Genomic DNA, 18,476 nt, shown 5'->3' on the forward strand with positions numbered 1-18,476 from the left:
TTACATTTGGTGACTTTTATTATTCATTTATAAGCAAAAAAAGGGGAAAATAAAATAAAACCCAAAAGAGATAAAAAGAAATAAAACCCAAATACACCTTTGACGGTGAGGAATGGAAGGGGGGGGGAGAGGTGATCTGAGGGACGCCAAGGGAAGGCGCAGCAGAAAATGGGAACACCAAGAAGAGGATGCAGACTTGAGAAAAAAAGGGATGGGCGTGGAGAGGGGAGGGAGACAGGGGACGACATTCCCACATTGTATGCAACCTCTTTACAGACTTGGGGGGCGGGAAGAGGGAGAGAGAATAAAACACGGCTGGGGAGGAGGGGGAGGGGCATCCCCTCGGGACCAGGCCTCCCACCCAAAAGCTGGTTCACCGCTCTCCCTTCTATGTACAAAACATACATACGGCACCTGCCAAGAGCCACTCCGGAAAGCTGTCTAGCAAATATACCCACAACACACCGTCGGAGAGCAGAGGGTGGGACAAAGGAATGGCAAATGTACATCCCGGCATGCTGGCCCTACGTGGCCTCTGCCAGAAGGAAAAAAATAAAGAGAGAAAGAAAAGAGAGACAAGAGACGCTGCAACCCCACGTTCAGGGGGAAATGGGTCCCCCAGTCTTTCTCAAGCTCAATACACCCCCCCGTCCAATTATGATTCTAGAACCAAGAGACAGAACACAGCCCCTCCTCCCAGTATATGGTGGGAGGGAAATCAGAATAAAATCAGTTCGTGTTAAAGAAGGTCCCTCTCCAAGCAGGCGGAGGGTTTCCTTCAGAGTTCATCCCCCCTGCCTCCTTTCCAGTGGGGGCGGTGAGGTGATGGTGTGGAGATGATCATTCCCCTCCTGGCTCCGTGGGAGAGGGAGGACAGGGGGGGAAACCAGGTGGCGTTACCTGCAATAGACAGAGAAAGAGCAGGGGTTAACGGAGGACAGCAAGACTGGCCTCCATTCACCATTAAGGTTCCTGGGCTGCACACCTTCCACACACACAGACTCTCACAGCGTCACAAACACAATACACTAGCAACAACCTTCAGCAGCTGTTTCGGCTGGTGTTTCAAAATAAGCGGACATCCTTCATCGTGTACAAAGCTGCATTTTTTGCCCGCATTTTCTTCTCGCCTTCGCTTTTCTCTCAAAATATGAAAAAGTCTGAAAATCTGGATCTCACACACACACACACAAAACACCTTACATAACAGAAAGTAAAGCTGTGCAGGGGAACTGGCAGCAACAGAACACACATGGAGAACTTGGCATCTGTGAGGGCAGCAGGCTTGGATGTGCAAAGACTCACAGAAATCTGAGTGGGATAAGGCAGGAAAGGCGTGGGTGGGTGATGCAGTTTAGGAAACGGGGAGACGGCCGGGCTCGGATCTGGGGTTGGGAGTCCTACTTTCACACACCGATGTTAAAAAAAAAAAAAAGCACACGTCAAATCTCATTTCAAGTCTTTAGTGGGGAAATAAAACCATGCATAACGAGATTCTTCCGGCGTCAAGAGCACACGGCGCTTCCTTCCTTCACCAAGTCTCTGCGATTCAGGCACTCACATTGTTTGGGGGGTGAAGAGGCCCGTGAGCTGGAAGCACTGAGAAGCCAACGTCTGTGAAGCCAGGTTCAGTGCTGGGCTGAGAGCTAGAGAAACAAAGCACAGAGAAGCGTTAACACCTTTTCAGGACGTGATCTGAACTCAAAGGGCCACCCTGGAGAACTACACAACCACCTGGACAGACTAGACAGAGGTGCAGCCTTTCCAGTCTTAGGAGGCACGCAGGGAACTAAATATACATAGGCTCTGCTTCTAACAACAGCTCAGCAGACAGAAATGGGGGCGATTAAATGGCCCTTCCAGCTGAGATTCAGAGATTGTGATCTACAATGTGGCTGCTGTTTCCCTGTCTCTACTATCAGCAAGAAAACAATAATGTCGAAAAGAAAGGAACTGCACCCCATGCTGCCTGGGCTACAGAAAGGGCTTTACGGGCTACCCAGCAGACAGGCTGAATCGATTCTGACCTGCAGTACAGCAGCAAAACACAAACGCCACTGGGGCAACAGCCTGTGCTCAGTCCATGGTACTCCACCACCTCCCCCCCAGTTAAAAGGATGCTCTCAAGCAGCAAAGCTGAAAGAGGCATTTCCTGAAGACCGCAGAAAGCTGCGCCAGTCAATTCTCAGTAGGTCAGGCAGCAGTGGGCTAGACAGGGTAACATCTGAGATGAGTGTCATGAAGAGTCCTGCGTGTTCCCTGATTCACCTCTGGACATAATTCGGAAGCGGTCCCGTTACTGCAAGATGCAAGCACCAAGGAACGATTTTCATGCCAAAACCACATTGTGTAAACATAACCATGTGCCCTTCCAGGTCCCTTCGCCATCCCTGCCAAGAAGCCCCTTCCCCAAGGGCCCCCCCCAGCCTCACCTGTCAGGGCAGCCGGGTTCAGCGCCCCCAGGGGTATTGCTCCGTTGAGCTGCAAAGCAGCCTGAGCTGCTGCTGTAGTCGAGAGAGGAATCGCAGAACCTGCTGGAGTGGGGAGAAATGCAACACCTCAGGCTCGGATGTTTCACCGAAATGGTGCCCGCACAAGAATCTAACAGTTTATCTAACAGCTCCTGGCTGGAGACCTGCTCAGTTACGGGAATAACCCTAGGCCACGTCTGAGAACATTTTGTAATATTACCGTTTCCCTGAAAATAAGCCCTAGTATGATTTTTACGATGCTTGAAATATAAGCCCTACCCTAAAAATAAGCTCCAGGTAAGTGAAGCCCCAGAAGATGATGACATGGCTGTCTTTGAATAAATGTAGATGGTTGTACATGAAAAAAACCCATCTCCTGAAAATAAGCCCTAATGTGTTTTTTTGGAGCAAAAATTAATATAAGACCCTGTCTTATTTTCGGGGAAAAATGGTAATCAAACACATCCAGCAAAGGAGGGGCACCAGAGGCAAAGAAAGAACTTTATTTACTGTGCCTCCAAATAGCTAAATCACCTTCAAGGCACCCTCCAGGGCGGAAAGCTAAACACAACGGCATTTGATGCTTTCTCTGAAGCGGCTTGTAATTTAATAGGATCTCTCGTGTAGCATGACTAAAGCAAAAAAAAAATAATTAAGCTGCTGTGTAGATAATAGCATTAAGAGGATTTTTTTCACTCCTACCCCCTTACCCTGTTAAAATTCACTACCATAATTTCCAGATCGTCTTTCCCTTTCATTCTCAAAAGGCATTCGAATTTCTTTGCCAGCCCACCAGGAAGATCCAGGGAGAATGATCTCCTCTACCTAATTGAACCCTCACAATCTTATAATGCAGACAATGAGACTGAAGCTTGCTTATGGCAGCAGGTACACAAAAAGCTGGGCTCCCTCCAGTGAGAGAGAGACAGGTGAGAAGGGGCGGGGAGCCATTCAAAGTGGTTCAAGGGCACCCTTTCCTCAGTAGCTGTGAAAGCAAGGGGGGGGGGAGAGTTGCATCATGTTCTTTCTCCTTCCTTGCTAACTCATCACTTTGTAAGAAATAAAACTGAAGTACACAAAAGGGTTTTTAATACAGAAATACCAAGAGGAAAAACCAGGAAGTATTGAATCCTCTACATTGCATGGTCTCTGGCTCCCACTAGTGCCCAGTTCTGGTCAATAGGCAATGGAAATACTTATTTCTGGGTTTTTTAATTTAATATTCGCAGGCAGTGGATCACTGAATCTGTGAATGGGGGAGGGAGGACTCCTACTGTATCTGTACTCTTTTGATACCCTTTGCAAGAGGAAGCTGTAACTAGCCCAAAAGTCTCCTTCTGGGGGAGGGGGAATGTACCTGTTTTTCTCAGCATCGCTCACTCTGCTTATGGTCATGCTTTCCCATCTCCTTTGAAAGCCAAAGGTCTAATCAGCTGGGATGGGGAATATATGAGAGGCTGTCTTTGCTCAGTGAATGCCTTGAGAACCAAAATCTACAGATGGGCTGTCACTGCAGATCTGATCACCAGCAATCGGCAAGAGAAGCAATGACGAGGAGTAGAGATAGGCACAAACTTCAAAGTTCGAGCCCATCTCTAAACTCGGAGCAGTGCTTCCCCTTCCGTTACGCTGTTTCCAGCCAAACCAACACCCTAGAAAATACTGCAAGGCTTTTCACTACTACGTGCAGGTACCTTTACCTTCCGTTTTCTACCTGTTTCAAAGGCATCCTTTTCTCAAAAACCTTACTGGCCTCCCTTTGGGAGTGGCAAAGTTAAAAACTAAGACAAAACAAATGGAAGGGATAATTCAGTTTCTGCCGAGGGTTTCTTTTCCAGAGAATACCTTTCCTTTGGCTCCATCTCAGCTAGGACGCTTACCTTCTGCCAGTTTGGCCATAAGCTGCAGCTGGGAGCCAGTGGTGCCCAGATTCAGGGCTGACCGGTCCGGCTCGTCAGCACCGTCGGGGAACGTGATGTCCGTGGTGCCATCCAGGCGTTCGGTGACCTGCCCCACCCGCATGGGTCGGCCGGCCAACTCGAAACCATTCAGCTGCTCCAGGGCACGGCGGGCACACTCGGCTTCTGCAAACTGAGGGACGGGTAAACTCTCAAAGCTGGGTCCTCCGAGGGAAGCATTAAGGGATTCCCCTGCCTCCCTCCCTCCCTCCCTGCCCACCCACTTGAAAGGGGGAAGACCAATTACATACAGTGATGAAGCCATAACCCTTGGACTGCCCGGTGTCCTGGTCACGCATCAGCACGATGCTGTCAATCTGCCGACAGAAGAGAAAGATGCAGAAGTGAGAATGGGCCGTAGGAGGCGCCGTCTTTCACCTCGGGGCCCAGTCCCTGTTTTCTCCCTCCCCCCCCAGCCATGACTCCCCCCCCCACTCCACCTTTCCAAAGGGCTCAAAGATCCCACGCAGCATCTCTTTGGTGATGTTGCAGTGGAGGGAGCCGACGTAGAGCCGCATGGGGCCCCCGCTGCCTTTCTGAAGGTTGTTCGCCATGGCAGCCAACCGGTTTTTCTCCGCCTAAAAAGCAGGGACGCAAGAGATGGGGGGTGGAATTAGAAAGAGCTTAAAGCAGCCCTCCGAATATTTGAAATTTGACTTTCTCAACTTATCTTGTGACAGATTAATTCCCAGGGTGTGGCTATGATGACCAAGCAGCCCGTTGTAAATCAAAGGAGCCACACACATAAACATGGGTAAGCGGTTTCTCTTCACCGACAATGGCTGACAGTGAGAAAATCTAGGTAACACCATCCAAGAGTGTCCAACCCCCCTTTCCAAAATTCAACAGGCAGCTCTTCTAGCTTTCTTCTGCTCCACACAAAACACTTTCTCACCATCCTCTTCTTCTGAGCATCCTTGAGCTGTCACTTCACCACCCCCAACCTCTAAGGACGCCCCTTTCCGACCAAGCCCACATGTCCCAGCACAAACCCCCCCCCCAATTCATGGATTTTAGCTGGTTTCCACCACGCCTCGCACCTGGGACGCCTGCACGATGATGGGGACACCCAGGAGGCGCTGCCCCGTCAGCCCGATGGCCAAGGGTACGGACTGGATCTCGCAGAACTCCACGTAGGCAATGCCCTTGGAGCGCCGGGAGTTCCGATCGGAGATGATCCTCACGTCACGGACCTGCCCAGGAGCAGAACACACACACACACGCACAGAGACAGACGTGAGAACGGGTGCTGCTGTAAGGACTCGGCAAGTAAAAAAAGCTCAAGGCTCTTCGTTTCTTTATCTCCTGCCAGATAAAACCCAAAAGCAAAATGGGAACAGGAGGCCCGAAAGGGTCAAGCAGGTATGGGAACGGGTGGCCCCTTCAGAGACTGTTGCACTACAATTCCCATCACCCCAACCCTGCTGACTGGAGCAGGCCGGAACTGCTCAACATCTGCTGGAGGGCCACAGGAGGACCACTCCCTGGCTATGAAATTGAACCTGTCAAAAGCCTGAGAGGAGGAGGAAAGGAGAGCAAAATTCACAAAGGTTTTGCAAGTACAGTGGCGCAAGGTGTCCTTTTGCACAACCCCACCCAGCGCACTAACGCTGACCCTTCCTGCATCATTCTGCCCAGGCAACCACCATCCCCGCCTTAATTATCCTGGGCCTCAATTACGCAATTCACCCTACACGGAACTACCCTTAACGAGCCACCGCATGGACCCCCCGTCTCGTACAAAATCTGGCATCTCAGGGCAGAGTCCTGAGATCCTGTTATTCCCAGACTTAAAGACCTGCAGGGATGGCTCGGGGCTCTTTGGGCACCAATCCAAGGTGCTGGTTTAACTCTTAAAGCCCCAAACGATTAGAGACCTGGCTAACTAAAGGGAACTGGCTGGATAGCTCAGGTATCTGGCAGCAGAGCCAGAGGATGGGAGTCTGATTGCCCCCCCCCCATTGGGCCTCCTGGGAGAAGAGCCAGCCTGGGTGGCCTTGGGCCAGCTGCACCGTCGTCCCAGGGCACCCACCCAAACCCCGGCCCCGAAGAACAGAATGGGAAACCACTTCTGAAAGGGTCACTGCAAGTCAGAATTGACTTGAAGGCACATGGGGATGATTTAACTAAAGGCACTGCCTGGCTCATCATGATTGTGCTAAACTGTTCATGAGATGCCCTCCTCAAGGAATTACCATTACCTGTGGAGGCCTGCTTGATGGGCAGGTGGGAGAGGGCTTTTTCCTGTGTTGGTCCCAGTTTGTGGAAATCACTCCCCCCGGAGTTGTGATCAGTTCCCACTCTTGTTGCCTTTGGGAAGGGTGTGAAGATGCATTTTTTCAATTTGGCCTTTTAAACCATTTTACTTAGCATTTATGATTTCAAGCGCTGCATTGTTTTAAATTGGTTTGAACGATGTTTGCCGAGCCGCCTTGAGAAGCATCGAAAGAGGAAAGGCGGATTTAAAGAACGACAACAAGACGGTAATGGGCCGTTTCTTTTTACCTTGCCAACGGCAGAGAAAAAGTCCTCGAGGTCCCGGGGGCGAATGCGGGCGGCCAGCTGCATGCAAAACACCGTGCGGGCATCACGCTCCTCTGGGCTAAGGCTACCCAAAGGTTCCCTGTAAGAGACCATGAACGTTGCTCAGGACCAGGAAAACCTTCCATCAGGGAAAAAAAATGCACGGAGCAACTCACAGGCCCCTTTGCCCAAACAGCCCGACCTCAATCACGACACTCACCGGAGGGGACTCTTCTCTCGGTAAAGGGGACTCTTGCTGTGTCCGAATCGCCGCCTGCAGACAGGGGAGCAGGAAACGGGGCAAAACAACCTATTTAATCTCTGGCACTACAAACAGATGAAGGGATGACAAATCCTAGGAAAGGATAGCCCCGAAGCCCATTCCCTGAGAACAGAGGCAGTAAGTATAACTTACTGTTGTTGCTGGGGTATGAAGGTAGGTCTTTTGAAAGCCAAGTTCATTATTAACTAGGACCCGGGCATTTGTTGCTAGGACTTCCTAACGCAGCGGTCCCCAACCGTTTTTGGTCCGTGGACTGGCTGGGGAAGGCAGGACAACACCCGCGCTTGTGCACATGTGCTTGCACAGGCGCATGTGCAAACGGCAGCATGGTGCTCACACGGGTGTGCTGGAGCGTGTGCACAGCCACAAACGGGCTGTGCGGGGGTTAGCGCGTGCGGGGGAGGAGGTCTGTCTCGGCAGCCCAGTCCGGCTCAGGCCACGGACCGGCACTGGGCCACAGACCGGGGGTTATGCACCTCTGCCCTAAGGAATTCGGGAGACTTTGAGAACGTTTTTCAGGAGGAGACGATAACTGCAATGTAACTGGCCAATCGCCAGGACCTGAACTCCTGTGTAAAGATTTTCACCGTTCTCCCTCCCAAGAGCACCGTGCCTCTTACCCAGGAGGAGGGGGGCTGCGGTACCGCATTCTTTCCTCCCGCCGGCGCTCTCTGCTGCGGGACCTGCTGCCTCCTCGTCTCCGGTCCCGGCTGCGGCTCCGATGGCGGCTGCGGCTCCGATGGCGACTGCGGCGGTCCCGGCTGCGCCGGCGATGGCGGTCCCGGTCCCGACTGCGGCTGGAAGGGATGGAGAGGCCGTGGGAGGAGATGGCGGTCTGCCCTCCTGCCCCTCTCTGAACCACTTCCCTCGCTGCACCTTCCCTCGCTGCACCAGGACGGGCAACATGGGGCTGCAGGAAAGCAGCTAACACCTCTTGGGGGGGAGCCTCCAACACCACCAGATTTTTTTTAATGGCTCAGAAATCCCTTTGGTGTTCCTCAAGTGTTCTCCCATGTGAGAGGATACCTCAGCAATTCTGCCCTCAACAACAAGAGCTATTTTCTCATTTCTCAAAATAAGGAAGTTAATAAAGATCACACTCCCAGGGTGCCCCCAGAAAACCCCGAAAAGGGTTGCTATACGTCAGAACTGACCTGATGGCACATCATTGTATATTTGTTACTAGAGAGGGTAGAGCTGTCCTTTTGAGGCCCAGAGGTAGGGGGTCTTGTCACCCCTGGACCACCAGAGGTTGCCCACCATGAAGCTGCACAGCACAAAATTAAAAAATGCCGGCAGTTATCAACCCCACCTGCCAAAGAGGATGAAAAACAGAGAGGAACCACAGAAAGCAGTTCGCCCACATATGCGGAAGAGCAACCATGACCAGCAACTGGTCCATCGCTTGTTCTCTGTATTTTAAACAGAAGGCGCCTCCTGGAGCAGTGGTTAAACTCCTGCCCTGCGGCCAAAACTGTGCTCACAACCCGGGCTTCAATCCCAGGTAGCCAGCTCAAGGTTGACTCAGCCTTTCATCCTTTGGAGGTTGGTAAAACGAGTACTCAACTTGCTGGGGGGGGGGGGCAATGTGCAGCCTGCTTTAATTAACTTGTAGACTGCCCAGAGATTGCTTTAAGTGCTATGGGGCGGTATATATGAGCAGCATGCTTTGCTTTAAAAAAACCTTATGTTTATTCAAAGTTCAAAAGAAGCATTCATGGACCGGTTCCCATTCAGGTGTGATTGGGCTACCACTCCCATAATTCAACAGGAAAGGGAGGAAAAATGAGGAACCCTGACCTTGTCCTGCCTTTGCCCTTTCCTCACCCATGCCCACCCCTACCTGTGTCTGTGGTCACGGCTCCTGCTACGACTTTTGCTCCTCTTCTTTTTGCTGCAGTCAATGAGGAGAGAGGTGAGAGATGCGCAGGGGAGGGGAGGGGAGAAGGGAAGAAGGGGGTGCCAAAAGAAGCCCCCCCCAACTCACCTGCTGCTTTCCCCGCTGCTGCTGGGGGCAGTCTCTTTCTTTGCTTCCTTTCCTTGCTCCTCCTGAGGTGGCTGAGACAGAAGGGAGGGAAAGGGAGGGTCAATAGGAACGGCTGCATCACCCCCCCCCCACCCCCGGCCTCCCTCTCGCCTCCTGATGCCCAGCTCCCTTCTCCTCCTTGCCCCTGCCACTCCCGACCGCTTTCATACCTTACCTGTGCTGTGGGGGGATCGGCGGGTGGCTTCGAGGGTCCTGGCTGGGCCTGGAGCAAACACAGAAAGGGGTCACTGAGACACACAGGGAGAGGGGGAACAAACATACTTTGCCCCTCCGAACACCGCTGCTCAAACTAATTTAACACCAAGGAAAAACTCACAACACGTTTCTTAGAACACTGGATTGGGAAAAACCAGGAGAATGACTGAATGGACAGTCATGAAGACTGAGCTCTGGGAAGAAAAACGCTAAAGCTCAATGCCGACATTACAAGGCTTTCTTAAAAGCAAAGATGCCATTTAAAAAAATAAAATCTCATTTTTTTCTCTTCTAGATGACACAAAAGCAAGGAATAAGCACTGAAGTCATCCAGCAAACTTGAACACAAAGGTTCATACCATCCTTCTGTGCAAACCGCCCTCTCTCCAGATGGTCACGGGGGCACCTGGGCTCCTTCATGAGAAGCCAGCCTTTTGAAGAGCATCCCACCAAAATGTCAAATTTAGGTTTTTAAATCTGATACTTTCAAAACTGATTCTGGCAAGAAGTTATTGCTCCTAGACTTAGCAATACGTCAGCTTTTTTAAGGCTTGTAAACAATGGAGAACATCAGTATAATCAAAAAGAACAATTGATTTTGCAAAACAAAAACGTAACTGCTCAAAGGAAAGTGCAAAAGCTCTAGTTACGAACAGATTGAAATCAAAAGACACCAAGTGCGCTAAGCACTAATGGGCCAAAATCCTGTTGCTTAGTGTAATAAACCACACTACAGTAGGCCTATTGAATCAACCAATATCTGGTAAGTCAACTGCTCTGTAAGTTTCATTTATTCAAGTCAACCTAACTCTGACTAGTCACAGTGAAAGGAAGCTTATTTGAATCAGTGGAACATGTAAAAAAGGGATTGACTCACCAAACCCTCATATTCTAGTGCAATTTACTACACTAAACAACAGGATTTTGGACTCCGTGCCGAGGTAACAAAGTCCTAGTCTATGAAGACTCATATACAAAGAAAATTAGTCTACCTCTAAAACCATAAAAACACCAAACATTACATTCATAAATCACATAAAAGAAGCATCAGCAGTATGGCTATAATTTACTATAATTTTTATATATATTTTAATTGTATTTTAATTGTTCTGAATTTTTATTGTATTTTAAGTGTTGTAAGCCGCCCAGAGACCTTTGGGTAGTGTGGGCGGCATATAAATTAAATAAATAAATAATATAGTACAGAAACATGCTTGGCATCACTATTGTTAATCACTTGATGAATGCAATCTCTGGCATTTTCATGGTTTTGGAGGTGATCTGACGGTCCCACACAACACACACACATGATGCTTTACAGTTAATACTGCGACTTTCTACCTGGACAGTTAAGTGCTGCCTAAGTACTTTTCATGTATTTTGATTAAATTATTTTTATAATGATAATTTTCATGCTTTGTTTTTAACAGCTAGCTATATTCGCTTTATTAAACCTGTTTTCTATTTGTATGGCTATTATTGCATTTTTACCTTGTTAATCTTGCTTTTGGATCAGGACTAATCGTTCCCTTTTGTTTGTATACCTGCTTTTTAGATCTGCACCACAACTAAGGCTGGAAAAATCCTTCAATGCTCCCAATGCCATAAACTGTTTCTTTAACCTCTCTCACACACACATACACAAACACAGCACTCGTATGAATCAGCAGAATTTTCAAAAATGTTTTCTGTTTAAAACATAGACAACCATGTCACACTACAGAGGCACATGCATAAATCTTATTTTATACTGCTGCAAAGTCTGGATTTTCTCTTATAGAAATGTGAGAGGTGGCCTTTGACACACAAAAAAGATGTATATATTCTAGGAAGCGGGTGACAGGAATCTGGAACTACAGAAAGAAACAGACAGTGCTCTTCCTGCGTGACGTACGCTCCCAAACTCCCATATTTTCCCATGTATAAAACTATATTTTTGTCTAAAATCTTTAGAGTAAAAATTGAGGGTCATCTTATACACGGAAGTGAGCTGAGGAGAGAACAAAAACAAGTGGAGGGGAAAGCAGGGATCGAAGCAATCCTGCAGCGCTTTGATCCCTTTCCCCCTACACTTACTAAGTCCCACTTAGATTTCTCAATTTTAGATTAGAAAAGTGGGGAGCGTCTTATACATGGGGGCATCTTATACAAGGGGAAAACATAGTATTCCAACCCTTGACATGTTCTTCCTATATAAGAAATCTTTCTTTTTTCAAATAAAATAAATGTGATTTTCAAGGTTTTCTGTAAAATACTCCTGAGGGCATGGCAGACACCCTTTCCTCAGATCTGAACGGCAAAGATTCCGGGATCCTCACCTCTTCTTTCTTGTATGGGGCTTCCAGCATGGCCTCAATCACAATGTCAAAGTCATCTGCCGCCATGCCGTCTTCTTGGCTCTGCGGATGGAATAGAAGGGGAGAAAATGAAAATACAATTCGCCACTTGAAACCCCCCACCCCACGATGCTGCCTTCCCCAAAACCCAAGAGAAGGGGAGGAGAGTGGATACTCACTGGGTCCTGGGATGGATTGGGGAACGCCGGATCCATGGCTGGCCCAAATGGGGTGGGCTCCCCTCCACCCCGAGACACAGGAGCTGCTAATAGAGAAGGGCTTCTAGCGGGCAAAGAAGTTGATCACAGCCTGAAGAAGAGAAGCATGAACGAAACTGAGAAGCGGGCTCGGCTGGAGGCACAAGGATTAATGTTGCTGGGATACAGTGTGTTCTAAATCCCAGAAGAGTCTCCTGTTCTAGAACGATCCCACTGATCTGGAAACCCAACTGAACACCCCCACCAGTAACCTCTGGGATTCTGGAATATCGAGAGACACGCATGGCACACCTTTCCAAATGGCCTGCTAGGATTCCCACCAAAACAGGGCCCCGACAGCAACCCTTCCTAGTCTTTTTGTTGCCTAGGGGAAAAAAAACTTCCTTACGCAAACAATCCCTTTACTCGCAGAAACCACATAATGCTCTCTACAGGTCTCACATGCTAAAACACTCCTGAGGGAGTCCAGAATGAAGGCATCACTCTGTCTCCTACTGGATTAAGATATGCCTCTTGGATATGTTTTCAAAAATACTGGCTGTAGTATGCTTCGGAAAGAGGTGGAGGGAAGGGGGTCTGAGAAGGACAGAGCCATTCTGTTCTAGTTTTTCAGTCAACAAATCAGGAAAGGAAGGCAAAGAACATTTGGTGGGGAGAGAAAGAATACAGGAAAACGGTGATGCCCGTTAATACAGTACAGTATTTGAAAGGCAAGCTCCACCTTTTTGGTATGAAAACTTTTCTCAGGCTTTGCATTGACACCCCAACTCTCTCTAGCTCTCTTCTGAACACACCTGCATTTATTTCTGTCACTGCACAGAGTGGCAGCTTAGGGAGGCCACTTGATAATGCACCTACATCCGGGGAAACGTTCCAACAAATTCATACAGTAGAGCTGGAAATCTTCAGCAAAACAGACTATGCTTTGTTGAAACTTCCCGGTCAATGTCCAATTTTAAGTTAAAACAGATTCCTGTCACCGACTACAACTACAGCTTCGGACTCTACCCTGAACATAGTGGTATTCCTCCCCCCCCCCCCCACAATTCGCTGGGAATTCCTCCCGTCAGAGTTCTGGTAGCTGTAACCAATAAATCCAATTCTCAGAAAAAATTCTGTACAAACACCTGTACAACCTCTCTGGAACAACTGTCATTAACCTAAAGGAGAAGAAATGGGCAGGAGCTGCAAAGGATGAGCAGACTGGTAGTCCCTTTCTCATTAAGCTCTGTTAAGAGTGCCTCTCAAAAAAAAAGTCCCCTATTCCCTTGCACTTTCCATGATGCTTAGTCATTTCTTCACATTTCCTTCTTCAAGCTAACGTACATGTGTGTATACCAAAAGTCCTCTGAGAACTTGTATGTCTTGACTACAACTACCAGAATTCTGGTTGAGGAAATTACTGTGAATTCTGGGAAGAATAGTGGGTGTGTGGGAAATTCGGGAGTCCATGTTTATCCTGCCTTTGGCCTCATATATGCTTAATTGCAAGTATCCATCAACTAGGGCCCTAATCCTGCACTGGCACGGGAAGGACCAGAACCGACACCCACCCACCCAGGGAAGACGCCATTATGGCATATAATAAAAATAAATAAATAATGACAGTGGTGCCTAGATTAGCGACGTTAATTCGTTCCGCAAAAATCACTGCAGAACGAAAACGTCGCTATGCGATATTAAAAAGCCCATAGAAACACACTGAAACCCCTTCAATGCATTCCTATGGGCTTAAAACCCGTCGCTGAGCGAAGATCCTCCATAGCACTGCCATTTTCGGTGCCTCTAAAGCAAGGAATCCGTCCCTAAACACAGCGGGCGGCCATGTTTTTTTCCCGGCGGCCAATTTGAAACCGCCGATCAGCTGTGCGAAAACGGGGGCTTTGCAATGATCGCTTCCCTGCGATCATCGCAAAGCGAAAATACCCCATAGAGAACATCGCAAAGCGATCGCTTTTGCGAGCACAAAAAAATGCGTCGCTAAGCAATTTCTTCGCTAAACGGAGTGATCGCTAAGCGAGGCACCAATGTAGTAAAAAGGTCAGGTATATTTATTTCCTTTTTTCCACATTCACAGCAGAGCAGTTTCAGTGGATGAAATTCTACATATCCCCAGTTGAGAAGCAAGTGCTTTGCTGTTCCATAGTGCCCCCAAGACAGCATCATAATAGGACCAGGCAACCACTAACGAGGGCACTGTTTCTTTTAATTGCTTATTTTGCAGATATATAACATCATTTACATACTCTCGTAAACATGGGTAGATGGCCAATGTCAACACATCAGAGACGAGTATGTTTACATTGGAATTCCCAAGTGTACATACGGGAAGGAAACCTCTATACAGCTGTTTAAGTATTAACTCCCACATTTCTTTAAAAGATACCTCAAGACTGTAATCCTCACCTTCAAGCAATTATGAAATTCGCCCCCAGACATCCTTACATGCTACACACTGGGGCAGGAGTTTCTTGGGCTCTGTGCCACCAACAGGAAAACAAGCCAAGAAGTGTTGTAGAATTGAACATTTCTTGGTACACAAAAGGAAATGACAGTAAGCTGCCACTTCCCACCTTCCAGGGATTTCTTCAAGCATGAAGATGGGAGCATCCACAACTGAATGCGTTGTAAACTGGAGAATGCAACTCAACCAATTTATTCATCTTGACAAGTTCCTAAATATTTTTTTCAGGAAAAATCAGATTTAAAATGACACAAGGCCTGCTGAAGAATCAGAAGCTATAAAAGGGCTCCAGAAGTGTCCTGACAAGCCAGGTAGGGCTTACTAAAAGCTCTCCATAAACCCCAATGGGTTCCGAAACACAAGTTCCCAGGCCCAACAGCTAAGAGCAGGACCCTGTTTTTTGGTTTTTCCCTGCTTAAACAAAACAGGATTCTGGAAAACTAGAGAAAATTCCAAAGAGATCATACAGATTCAATGCAGGTTTGGAGCAGTACAGGAAGACTTTTGAAATACCCAATTTCAGTGAATTCTTATGGAACAAGAGTTTCGCCCTGTTGCATTTAAGCATCTGATTTTTCCTAAATACTGAGGGATTGTTCTTTCAGCTACTCGGATGACACACTTTTGGGACTATTTCACAGATGGACAATCTCAAATTCCCAAGCGCTAGTCTCCAGGAAACAATTACAGAAGCTACTACATTCCTGTAAGGCGGCACCAAAGAAAACTAGCACTGTACATAATTAGAACACTGGGCCCAACCAACGCTAGTAAGGAACTCCCATGGATTTGACATATTTGCCAGTCTTCACACTCTGTGAAGCATGAATGACTCTCCAGATGTAGCTGGCAAGCAACTCCTCCTAACACCCCTTACCATTAGCCACACAGGCTGGGCCAACGTGTGCTGGAGTCAAACCACTGAACATAGCCATGATGAGTTCTACACTGCTAAAACAAAGCATCAGTCCAAACAGTCATATATCAAAATTATTAACCTCATATAGCTTTTGGCAAGCCTTCAAGAGGAGCACCACACCACTGTAGAACTCATTCCCTCCTTCATCAAATCAACTGACCCCCAATTCATGTAATTGTGACCTCAATTACCCTGTCTTATTTATTCAAATACATACCTCTGCCTGTCCTCAAAGCAGCCTGCAGCCTGAAAAGAGGCAGGAAACTCATACTCCTAGTTCACACGAAAACACCAGCACTCAATCTCAAACTCTGCTCCTAGTTAAACTCCCAGACACCCCAGCAACCAAGGCCAACAGGCAGGTTGGGAATCTACATTCTGAACAATCTACTCCTACTCTCTCAAATTCATCTGAAAGGCATTGTGATAGCCTCCTTAATAAGGAAACAAACACATTATTTCAACTTCCTCATTTGTTTACAAGACTGTGATCAGGAAGGTCAAAAATACATGCCACTGCAAATCAGCCATCACCCTAGTATTTATTTATTTACTTTATATCCCGCCTATCTGGTCAAACGACCACTCTAAAAGTGTGGGGGACAGTATTTTCCATCATGGTTTCCTTAGCCTCTGCTAGACATGATGGGCTCTGTAGTTCCACTCATCTCAAGAACACAGTTTGTTAGAAGGCTAACCAGATAATCCCTTGGCTTTTCTTAATACAGCCTACAGGCTTCCTGCCTTCCCACCCATCCAAGCCTAAAGAGAACCCATATGTCCTTATGTAGCTTTCTCTTAAGAATTCCACCACATTCCCTGGTTTCTTCCGAAACTGGGCCCCGCTTCCAAACAACCTGCTAATACTGAGTCTTCCCACAAATTCTCTAATACAGGTTAAACTTCTGGATCTCCTCTAGAAGAAAAAGAAAGACACAGTGGAAAGATTGGGGGGTTTGACAACTCTTTGAGTTATATGGAGGTGCCAAAAGAAAGAAAAAGAAAGGGAATTCCCATCTATGCTTTCTGGGCTTGAGTCACACAAGAAGGGCTCCTTTTTCTTGCACCTTGGGAGTCATAATTGTCCCATAAGCACATAAGACAGGCTCATTTTCTTTCTTTCTTTCTTTTTTGAGGAAAGCAGCAATATTGGGAAGATGAAGAAGTTCAACAGGGTGCCATTTTGTGTCCATGGCCTCCCACACTCCTGGCCTTTAGAAACCGGCCGACTCCATTCCCTCAGCAACGGCCCCCAAGTTACTGACAGATGGATGGATTCCTGTATTGGGCGGAGGGGGGGTTAGCCCCACAAGCCCCCTCCCCACCGATTCCAGCCTTCCTAGCCAGCTTTGCGCTTTTATTTCTTGGAGGTTGCAAGTGTCCTCCTAAGGAGGAAAGGGAGGGAGGAAGAGGCGGCCAGAGGTGGGGTGGGAAGTGGCACACATCCCCCCCCGCCATGATCAGCAGCGCCCCGACTCCAACCTCCAGGCACCATCTTGTGACGTGCCTTGAGACTCACTAGGCCTCTCCTTGACCCCCCCTTTCCCTCAAATCACACGGAAAACGCCTACCTGGGCTCGACCCCTCGTGTTTCTCGGCCTTTATTCCTCCCCCAAACCCCACAACACCCCCCAGGAAAAAGGGGGACCCTCCCCTCCCGTCCAAAAAGAGCAGGCAATGGGGAAGGCCACGCCCCCTCTACCGCAAACCCCGCCCCCTTTCCTGGCTCGCCTGCGGCCCTGTCCCTCTTTCCCCCCCCCTCAACTTTTTGGGACGCGAAAGCTCCACGAACCCCTCCCGCTGACGTCACGGCCGCGGCGGTGACGTCACGGGCTCTGCCGGTTTTGCGGCTCGGCACCCCTTTCCCTCCCCTCAGATATCACTCACCCACCTCCCCCTCCCTTTTGGCCGTTAGACCCCGGCAGTCTTTTCAGCCCTGGTCGGCTCCGAGGCTCCCGTTCTCTCCTCCGAGGCGGCAGCGGCAGCGGCGGCCACAGCAGCGACGCTAAGATGGCGGCCAACTCTTCCTCCCTCCCTTCTCCTTCCCCCCTCCCTTCTCCTTCCCCTGGCGAGGGCCGCAGAGCGCACGCGCGCGGGCCTTTAGGCCACTGATTGGCTAACGGAGGAGGAAGAAAGGCACCGGCGGGGGGGGCGGAGGGCCGGGAAAGTCGAGCAGCGATTGGACCTGCTGCGGCAAGAAGGCGGGATTTCCATCGCCGACGTCGACGCTCATTTGACAATAGATTGTCAATGAGAGACGCTTTGTTCTTTACCTCGCCTCGCCGAGGATGAGCCAGTTGGTGTAGGCCGAAGGTGGGCCAAAGGCGGGACTTCTTTACAACTGATTCGTCGAGACGCTGCCGGTAGGCTCTGATTGGATGGAACGACGGGAAAAAAATAAAGGTGGTATTGTTCACCTCCCACTGGCTAACATTCTTGAGGGCCGGAACAAAGAACCCCGAGCAACCACTTACTGTACTTTCAACTCGCCTGCCCTGATTGGACGGCCGCCCGGAGTGTAAACCGAGCTGTGATTGGCCGTGCTGTTGTTGTGGCGATGGAGAGACCTCTTGTTTCTCTCTCTCCAGCCAGGAGGTCGAAGGGCACTAAGTTCTTGAAAGTGTGTTGGGCAGTTGCCACGGCAACAAAGACTGTTCCCCCTTTTGGGGCCTTGATTGAAGTGGCAACAACGACCAAGTCACCTTTCCCCAAATACACGTTTGGGAACACACCGTGTGCATTCCCCAAATACACATGGTGGTTTATAGCCCAGCTGACTGGCCCTTTACCAGAGCTTCCTCCCAGAAAAAATACCCCAGCCACCATGGCCCCAAAGGATCACGTTCCTCAGTTCCAAAAGAAAAAACAAAATAAAAGCATAAAGAAGACAATAACGCAGTGGCACCTTAAACATATTTATATTTTAATCTCGCTTCTGCTGGCATAGGGGCCTCCCAGGCCCCAAAATGGCTGCCATTCTCCTCACGGCTTGCTATGCCCCAGGCCACGTCTTCCCCTGTGCACGGGATGCTTTGTTTAAAGCACACCACGCATTTGGCGTG

At 48.8% G+C, this 18,476-nt stretch overlaps 1 protein-coding gene across 7 annotated transcripts; it reads right to left on the minus strand.

The window, feature by feature from the left end:
- RBM23 (RNA binding motif protein 23) lies at positions 1-17,461 on the minus strand. Of its 7 annotated transcripts, XM_078378324.1 has the most exons (17): positions 16,986-17,084; positions 14,438-14,509; positions 11,993-12,122; positions 11,796-11,876; positions 9,437-9,484; positions 9,223-9,293; positions 9,079-9,129; positions 7,856-8,032; positions 7,173-7,226; positions 6,935-7,052; positions 5,470-5,622; positions 4,870-5,007; positions 4,681-4,746; positions 4,352-4,562; positions 2,433-2,534; positions 1,562-1,646; positions 1-900 (listed from the first exon to the last, which is right to left on the minus strand). In XM_078378324.1, exons 3-17 carry the CDS (start codon positions 12,026-12,028, stop codon positions 897-899), a joined length of 1,395 nt encoding a protein of 464 aa, XP_078234450.1. In that variant the 5' UTR covers positions 12,029-12,122; positions 14,438-14,509; positions 16,986-17,084; the 3' UTR covers positions 1-896. The 7 variants fall into 7 exon arrangements, with proteins under 7 accessions (XP_078234450.1, XP_072833128.1, XP_020665392.2 ...); XM_072977027.2 differs by lacking the exons at positions 14,438-14,509; positions 16,986-17,084 and adding an exon at positions 17,306-17,461 and having other exon boundaries at positions 2,433-2,531; XM_020809733.3 differs by lacking the exons at positions 14,438-14,509; positions 16,986-17,084 and adding an exon at positions 17,306-17,461.
- Positions 17,462-18,476: the final 1,015 nt, after the last annotated feature.

This window comes from Pogona vitticeps, chromosome 6 (genome assembly GCF_051106095.1).
Source record: "Pogona vitticeps strain Pit_001003342236 chromosome 6, PviZW2.1, whole genome shotgun sequence".
Lineage (NCBI taxonomy): Eukaryota > Metazoa > Chordata > Lepidosauria > Squamata > Agamidae > Pogona > Pogona vitticeps.